Source organism: Amblyomma maculatum, chromosome 7 (genome assembly GCF_055883805.1).
Source record: "Amblyomma maculatum isolate TAMU_Amacu chromosome 7, ASM5588380v1, whole genome shotgun sequence".
NCBI lineage: Eukaryota > Metazoa > Arthropoda > Arachnida > Ixodida > Ixodidae > Amblyomma > Amblyomma maculatum.
This window is the reverse complement of record NC_139350.1, coordinates 133,575,188-133,583,996: the sequence shown is the minus strand read 5'-3', so window position 1 is coordinate 133,583,996 and position 8,809 is coordinate 133,575,188. Positions and strand designations below refer to the sequence as shown.

At 47.6% G+C, this 8,809-nt stretch overlaps 1 protein-coding gene across 1 annotated transcript; it reads left to right on the top strand.

Annotated features, from left to right (window-relative positions):
- The first annotated feature begins 873 nt into the window (after positions 1-873).
- On the top strand, positions 874-3,417 carry LOC146184791 (uncharacterized). The gene is made up of 2 exons (XM_084608839.1): positions 874-1,097; positions 3,153-3,417. Exons 1-2 carry the CDS (start codon positions 874-876, stop codon positions 3,415-3,417), a joined length of 489 nt encoding a protein of 162 aa, XP_084464965.1.
- Positions 3,418-8,809: the final 5,392 nt, after the last annotated feature.

Below are 8,809 nucleotides of genomic sequence, written 5' to 3'. Positions count from 1 at the left end.
GGCATCAAATAACCTATCGGGTAGCAGGTGGTAATTGCAAAAAACTACTTAAAGATTGTCCAAGGCTTTTTTTTTTCTATTCCAAGCACCAAGAGGGATTCGCATCCCTTTACCTCACAGGAATTCAAAGAGACTGCCGCGGTCTAGGATCAGTGATCCATTTTTGTTCCTAGTTGTAGTTCTGATCTATAAGTCTGTCACCTAATGAAATTTCACAATAAAAACTCCACTCACCTCTCCTCCTCTGTTCTCGCATTTATACGTCAAATTCGCGAGGTATTATACGTGCTAGTGATTACAGTGGTACGCAGTCAAAGAAGACTATTATATTTCTAGTGCCACAACGCCCTGAATATAAATTACGACGTCAGTTTGGAGGGCGAATTTGCAGGAAGTGGTAATGCCCCAGTGGAACATGGTGTTAGCGTTTAAAATGTTTCGCCATGTGCCTCAGGTTGTCACGGCTCTTAATGCTTTTCAGCGAAGTTATGTTATAAACACGAGCTCGTCCGTACTTCGCTAATAGTGGGCCATATTTTGCTGAAGTTTCGGAGAAGCAAGAATGAGTTTTGTATATACATCTAATGGAAATACTAAATGCCACCATTTCGATCCCGAAACTGCTGCGACCCTACGGTAATTTCATAGGCTAGTTTTCGCTCTTTGTATTAGAACACAAATCATGATTAGGATAACTTAGGCTATGAACACACCGAAAGTAAATTTCTTCAGAGCAAGATCATTTTGCCTGTACAAGTTGCAAAGTTGAACTCGGAGCGCGGCAACAAAAGCTGCACTTGCTGTCACCTTCGATACGCTCGCTGAGACACGGCGTCTGCATTCACGACACGCCCTTGTTCATTCGCAGCTACCATGAATCCGATGCACCTCTTCCTGGCGACCGTGGCGTGCGCGCTCCTGCTGGCGTTACCGACGCAGCAGCAGGGACTCCTGGGGCTAATGGCTACAGCGGCCATCATGAGGCGGTTCCGCGGAGGCAACCAGAACGAGAACAGCGGGAGCCAGTCCGGCGGCCAGACGCCGCTTGCCTCGCATCCGGAGCCATCCATCTACGGCCTCCCATCGCAGGCTGTCCCGTGAGTCATGAAGCTTCCGTGCTGCGGGAAAGGTGCTCGAAATCGTCACGCGTGTTATAAGGGATTTAGCTGAGCGAAAGCGCACTAGCGTAGACATACGACAGCTTGCCGGGCGCCTCCTACGCACGCGTAGATCCAGCACATCCGCTTAGCGGGCTTCGGTAAACCGCCATACGTTTACACAAGTATGTTTCCGCTCAGCTAAGTCTCAGTGATTGCAGCGGTACCGCAGATGCCCCTCTGCCAGGTGCACCAAGGACGTTCCAACTACATTTGCTCGCAGTGCAGTTGAAGTAGATGAACTTTGCGCAAACACCAGCAGACGCAGGCGGCGCGTAGCCAACTCAGCGCTGAATGCTGCTTGCCGCTGTCATTGGCGGCGATGGGACCATTTCTTCTAAAAACGGGAAAGCCAGTTTTCACTGTAGGGCATTTCTTTCGGCACGGCTAAATTCAGCAAATATAGTCAAGTTCAGTTACTGCTAAGTACTTGATTATATATCAGCAGCCAACACATCTAATGAGCGCGAATGTCTGCGTGAGAATGGTGCATGGAATGTTTACTTTCGTAAGGTGACCGGCCTCCTGCGGGATGTCCCCCTGAGTGTATGAAAATTATTTTGATGAATAATCACTCTAGATCCTATCAGGAACCAGAACGAAAGCACCTAAACCTAGAAAGTCTACTTGTCGTGGAGACATGTCCCATTATTGGGGCACCAATGACGTGCAGTGCTCCAGACGTATTCCACCACCCTGATGTCTCGTGGTGTCAGCGCGCATCTCATTACATGTTGGAATTGGGAAAGGCTGCTTGAGGAAGAAAGGGCAGGTTTTTCAAGCTTCCCATTCAATGCACCTAATGCCAACCTGAACAGATTGAATTCATGGCTAGGTGAGCTCAGGAACCGACGTCATCCTAATGCGATAAGCCCTAGCAATTCGCCTAATTGTAGTCTGGATGCAATGCAGCAATGGGGATTTGATTTTTAGTTCAGGGAAGTTATATTTCTGCTGTGCATAAGGACTGTTTCAAACATTTCTTCGTTCTTGAGCGAAAAAAAAAATCAGCTCCCTCTTCTCAGAAGTGCGTTAAAATGTGCACCAGTTGATTCAACGAGAAATCAGCTGGGCCCGTTTTAGCCTTAAATAAAACTTCTGAATGAAGCGTAGGCTCCTGAAATATTACAGCATCGGGTTTTGCATCCTTTCTTAAGTTGATTAAATAATTATGTCCTCTGTGCAAATAACAACTGAAGCTTGAAAGGTGCATTCTAGCCCTTTGATTTGCCCTTTGTTACTTTTAAGAACAATTACGGCGCTCCGAGAGCTGAGTATAAGTACTGACCTAATGAAAGACCGTCACGTATGCTACAGGCAGAACCATCCAAACGAATGTCGAAAAGCGGAGAGTGTTTCACAGCCACAGACAACAGCGTGCAGGAGGCCTCGTTTGAAGCCGTCAGTTTCCATCGCTTTCTGCGCATTTTGTTGCTCGTCATTGTACGGCATGGTAGAGCAAAAGGTCCTGCGTGGCAGTGTGGTGCGTTGTTTTGGCGATCTCGTGTACTTTTGTGTACACAAGTGTGTTCGTAGTGATGTGCATCGTTGAAGAGCACTAGCTATGGCTTCAGCCGTCAAAACGAAATCAGTACGCAAGAAACAAAAACATAATGAAAGAAATAACAACATAGGACAAGACGCTGACAATCGTTTTATTTTTACCTGGTTTCTTTTATCCGCGTATTCATTGTTTTTTATCAGTGAACCCTTAATCGCCAAAACTCAATCCAGGGCTGCTTTTGTTTTTTTTTTTTTTGGGGGGGGGGCGACGCGATAAACATAAAAAAAAATAAGAACTGCCTGTCCATTAGACTTGCAAATACTTATATACTTTTTTGTACTGGACAATCTCGAAAGCAACGCTGCCCGTTTGAACACGCGGCCACAGTCTTTACCTGCTTTAGGGATTTTTGTGCCAATGAAAGTGTAATTTGCGCCTAATTGACTACTTTTTTACATCGATATCCTTGAACTTTTTATGTACGCTTGCAGCTTCTACGCGGGTGCTTATCCCGGCGCCTACGGAGGGGGCATGGGTGGTGGTCTTCCAGCCGGCGGATTCGGCGGAGGCTATCCTGGGGGCAGCGCCGCTTTCGCCCCGGGCGCGAACCCCAGCAGCTACACTGCCAGCTTCGGGGGCCTCAACTTCAACACGGGAGGCTACGGCGGCGCACCGCAGGCCTCGACGTCATCCGCTTTTGCTCCCGGAGGCTTCGGCGGCCTGTCCGCTGCAGGCGGCGTCCCATACGGGGGCTAGAAACACCCCTCCCGTCTCCCCTCTGTGCTCCTGTGATTTCGTGCGGCGCTGCACATATTAGGGCGCCATGTCCCGTTTTAGTCCGGACAGTGGCCGATAATAAGGATACCTGGGCGCCGTCTATTGGAACCAAGATAAGAGGGCATTCATTCCTCTTCCAAGCAGCAAAGGCGACAAACCGAATTTGGGCTTGGAATCGTTCACATGACCGCAGGTGCGGTCGCCTATCGTCCTTGTCCTGTGCTATAGCAGAAACGCGAGGCAAGAGATAAAACCAGAATCACGCTCACGCTAAGGCGATGTTGCGCCGAATAGGCCTTGCTCGCAGGTCCGCCTTGCTAATTTCAAATACTGTTTGGCAAGTCTTTACGGAACCTCCTTCACTCCTGCAAACAGTTAGTATTACTAGCTGCTTTCATTGATTCAGCACTGGTTCCCAGCCGACCTTGTCAAGTACACTCAAAGTGCACGCACCGACGTCTGTCCCTCAGGTGCCTCAACCAAAAGACAAAAACAACGGCGAGTATTCCGAAACTCCTCAAAGCGAGATACTCAGCACACATATTGCATTCATAAGCGTCGGCAGCACCGCCCGAAATCACTGGCTGCACGGAGCGCACTACTCCAGCCTTTCCTCTCTCTCAACCCAGCGGTCCCCCTTCATGGAGAGTGCCGCGCTTCTCACAAGGGCTTTCTCACGTTCTAAACACGCCGCGTAAAGAGCGCGACAACGCGCTCGCGCGGTGCCCACGTCCTTCGATGGTGTTGGCACTCAAAGCGGTCCTAGCCACCGTGTCGCTCACACAAGGCATCAGCACCTCAGGGGGCGTACGATCACCACGCAGGCTGTGACTAGCAATGCTTTAACCCCGCTACCAGACTACAGAGCCTGGTCGCCGTAGTACGGTAGCACTGATCTTTCATTGAGCGCTGACCACAGCAGAGGCCGAGGCGCCCGGCGAACCACTTCGGAGAGCCGCATTCTGCTTCCGAGGCAGCACACGGCGCAGCGTACCAAGTGTTTTTCCCTGCCGCCAGAACAGTCTTCACACACTCATTCTTCCTGTGATGGATAGAACATCGAACTTGGTAGTCCATTTCTCGTTTCAAGACACGAAATACTACGGTAACGCGCCAACAGCTGCTGAGAGTTTTTGTTTTGTTTGCAGAAGAAACGGCCCGAAGCTGGGGAGCGTTTGCTGGCTGGCCAGACATCGTTACTTCGAGAACACACTGCAACGTACATTGTCGAACTCACTTTCGTAGAAAATATGGCAGCCTCTGCCTTTTGCTGTGGTCCATGCGCGGCGTTCCTCATAACGTAACTGCAGCTAGACTGCAGCGCACCATGGCTTAATCACAAGCAGCCTTAGGGGCGAGCGTAAAAGTTCGCTTCGGGGCCGCAGGCACCTGCCACTTACTCAACGGTGGCTGTCCGTGGGCCGCGCCACTCACTTTTTCGATGGCAAATGGTGCCTTGTAGGCCCATCGCAACAGCATTCACGAAACCGCCGCGACGTCAGCAGCATTGCGATAACACGTAGGGAGCTTGTGTGGGCTGGAGCTCCAGCGACTGTCAAAACGTTGCTTCGTGACCTGGGGCAAGTCAATAGGGACACCTAGCTCTCGTTCTCAGGGCGGCGCGTCCCTACGCGAAATGTGAAACTCTCCTTGTGCCCACAAAGCTCGAGACATGCGCGAGATTTATTTCTCTGCCTCCGCAGTCGCAACTGCTTTTCGTTCTCATAGGCACAGTGGTTCTTAAGGAGAACACGAAAAATGCGAGGGCCGCACCACCCTGGATTTGAGGGCGAACAATCAAGCGTCGTCCAAGTTTGCGCTCCGGTCTTACTCCGCCGTCTCTAGCGCTGTGTTCAGGCAGTGGTCGCAAATGTGACTCGCTCACTCGGGCTCGAAGCATATGGTAGCGCTTATTCCCGCTGCGACCCTGCCTGAAGCTAGCACCCGTCCACTCTGATGAGACAAGTTACGAAACAGGGAGCTCCAAGAGGGGATGGCATTGCTGCCAGAAAGGTCTTGCCTCGCAGGCCGTCGGGGATCACTTTCGACGCTGCTGTAGCATGGGTTTCACCGGTCAGGCAGGCTGGTCGCCCTCGGCCGTTCTCCCAGCTTCGCTACCCATAGAGTACCTCGCTCAGGAAGTAATTCAATTCACCTCTAGTCTGACACCACTTACTATCCAACTGCTCTGCGATCTCCAGCCCCACTTCGCGCGCGAGTTTCGTGTCCTTTTGTAAATAGCTTCTATTTCTTGACGAGGGTTCCCTCCCAACGTTGTACCACCAGTGCCGAAAATAAACGAAAATAAATCTAAGAAATATGAGGATTGCCCTCTTGACTGCCTGCGTCTGGTTCGTCGCCAATTTGAGTTCACTAGTACGAATTAGTGTCACAAGGTTTGTACTGGTGCAAATCCTTCAAACCAACATATTCGAGGCAAGTTCTCCGTCAGTGTTTATTCGATGGTGATAATTGCCTTGTAGAGTGCCAATCAAACCTCGGCCTTTTACGGTACAATATCTTGAGATATTAGGTAAAACATCGGTAAATTCTATTTTTGGGGGTGAAAAAATGACTTGAAATTAAATACTAAATAACTTTATCTCTAGGAGAAATAGGAGTGCCGGTTAAAATATCCCTGAGTGCGTCTTGCCTAAGCCCCCCCCCCCCCCCTCGTTTTAGAGTTCTGAAGCAGATTTAGTAAAATATAGTAAGGATGAAGAGCGACAGTATACCATATTCAAATGGCTCTCTACACTTGGCAGTCATCAATTAGCTCTTTTCCGCTCAAAACACTTCAAATAAAAACGGATTCAGTTTGAAACACATTAAGGTATAAACAAATTTACTTTAAAATCCTTCAGCTTGATGCATAAGACCTTAGAAAACACTTTCACTTTGAAAGCGATTCAGCTCAACACATTTCAGTATAACAGACTTCAAGGAAACTGTCCGAGATACTTTGCTTCAAAAGCATTCATAAATAAAGACCTGTTCATGGCAACCCGAAGAGCTTCATGCGTGAAAATAAGCAGTTTACTACGCAGCCACAAATATCTAAATAGAAATGCAAACACAATATTAAAAGAATTTGAGGGCCATAAGCTGGTTCAGTGGCTTTAAAAGAGTATAGACACCTAATCTTGTGTCATTTTTTTTTTGTTAATGATGTGTAAGACATTCCTATATACGGAACTTGTTTTCATCTACGACCGCTAAATAATGTTTAATTGATCTTTCTTTTCTCGCCAGTTTAGGTTTCGGTTTCCGCAGTCGAGAGATGGTTGTGATGCCACAGTCAAGTCTAGGTCACACGCGGCATGACAATACAGTGATATAATCGCTGACACCTCGCTTGTTTTAATTCCTGTTCTTGAGCCAGGCTTCTTTTTTTGTCGCTAACTTGCCATAAGGTATACTATGGAAAGTCATGTAACTTGTTTTCTGCCAGGAACTGGAGAAGGCGTTTGCTTTTAGTGTTGTCTATTTTACACTTGAAGAAATCCTCCTCCCTCGTCGCCGACAGTCCCACTTCCTGCCGAATCCGTGTTCTTGACGCCCTCCTCGCTGCATAAGTCTACAGCAGGTGTGCGAACATCCACCTCTGTAGCCGGTATTGAACTTTTCGGGCAGTTAACCGGTCCTATGTCTTGGGAGTCTAATCGACACTTGACCTGCGGGGTAAGGGCCGCCCCAGCCTTTATCCTTCTAATGGATACCTCCTCCAGTCTACTTAAGTTACTAGGGAGGGGGTAAGTACACGACGGGATGAGGGCACGTGCACTTTTCCGCAAAGAGGATAGATACTAGAATGGGGACAACGGAGCGGGCATCAAAAAGTAGCCTAATGGGGGGGGGTGCATTAGTATTTTGAACTTGGTTTGTGAGGTTGTCAACTTTTCTCTGCTCAGCGTTCTCAGCGTTATCTTGTGCCCAGTGTATTTGGAAGTGTATCTTTGTTTCCTTATTAAGTGCATGGATCTCCTGGGTTACACGTAGTGTATTTGTCGTTCTTTTCAGTTGTTTTATTGCGCAGTATGCATAAATGTGGGCTTCTGTTATGGCCTCTTTTTTATTTATAGCCTTCATTGCAGCGCGCATTGCATAAAGTTCCATCACAAGCGGGTATGGTTGGATCTGTTTCGTATTTATTATGTACGTTTAGCTCTTTCTAAGTCGCCCTGGTAGCTGCTGTTCTGCCGCCATTTTCTATAATGAGCGCGTCTGTATATAAAATATAGGTTCCTGGGAGTACATCAACCAGAGGGCGAGACGCCTGCTTATTTTACGGCGTAGCTTAGTCGTTTTGTTCATCGTAATGGTCGTGAACTCCCATGGAGTGGGGTCAGCCATTGTCGGTTTTATCTTGTCACCGCATTTCTCAAGGATTCCATGGGTATAATATTTTTGTTTTATATTTCTTGTTGCCTCTCGCTGTTCAATGAGCTCTGTCAGCGTGTTGAGCTTCGCATATTCCTGTAGAATAGGGATTGGGGTAAGTTTTGGTAAAACAGTTATTGTGCGTACTGCGTTCCTATTTATTGTTTACAATTCTGCCCACTCTCACCTCGTGAGTCTTTAGAACTGGGCCTGGTATAGTATACTGAGCTGAAGCACCAATTGAAGCATGATGTGGGCTTGGAATCGTTCACATGATCGCAGATGCGGTCGCCTATCGTCTTCGTCCGGTGCTACAGCAGAAACGCGAAGCAAGAGATAAAACCAGAATCACGCGCACGCTAAGGCGTTGTTGCGCCGAATTGTCCTTGCTCGCAGGTCCACCTTGCTAATTTCAGATACTGTTTGGCAAGTCTTTATGGAAGAACGACTTTGGAAACCGAAACAGGTTATAAAAGAAATTCGATCATAAATTATTCAGCTCTCGTAGGGGAATATCACGTAGTGACCTTTACACTAGTGTCATACGCATCATTGCAGAGGATAACACACGAACCCAAATATCAGGTGCCTATACCCCTTTAAGGCGCAAAAACGTTAATGTCTATGGTCTGCTGCTTGCTTAATCAGTCGTGTCTTAATCTGTGTCTCTATTATCTCATACGCTCCATTCTGCCGAGCGCTGCCCCACAAGCCCATTGTTGGCTTGGGTAGGCTCGTATTTGTATGTCATTTTTGAAATAAATAAATAATTTATATATATATATATATATATATATATATATATATATATATATATATATATATATATATATATATATATATATTGTCACGTACAAGGTGATTGAGGATATAAAGAATAGCAAAGGGGTTAGCTCCGATACAACAGCGGTGAGCAGCACAGACGCAAAACCCGCAAGCGACACTTCGTCGTTCTTCACTCAGTCATGCGCCACCTGGCAACGCTAGGTGG

What these genes read in the sequence shown, in the direction of transcription:
- LOC146184791 (XM_084608839.1), top strand. Translation starts at nt 874, where the DNA reads ATGAATCCGATGCACCTCTTCCTGGCGACCGTGGCGTGCGCGCTCCTG. An exon ending in CTCCCATCGCAGGCTGTCCC is followed by an intron (nt 1,098 to 3,152) that starts GTGAGTCATGAA and finishes GTACGCTTGCAG; the next exon opens with CTTCTACGCGGGTGCTTATC.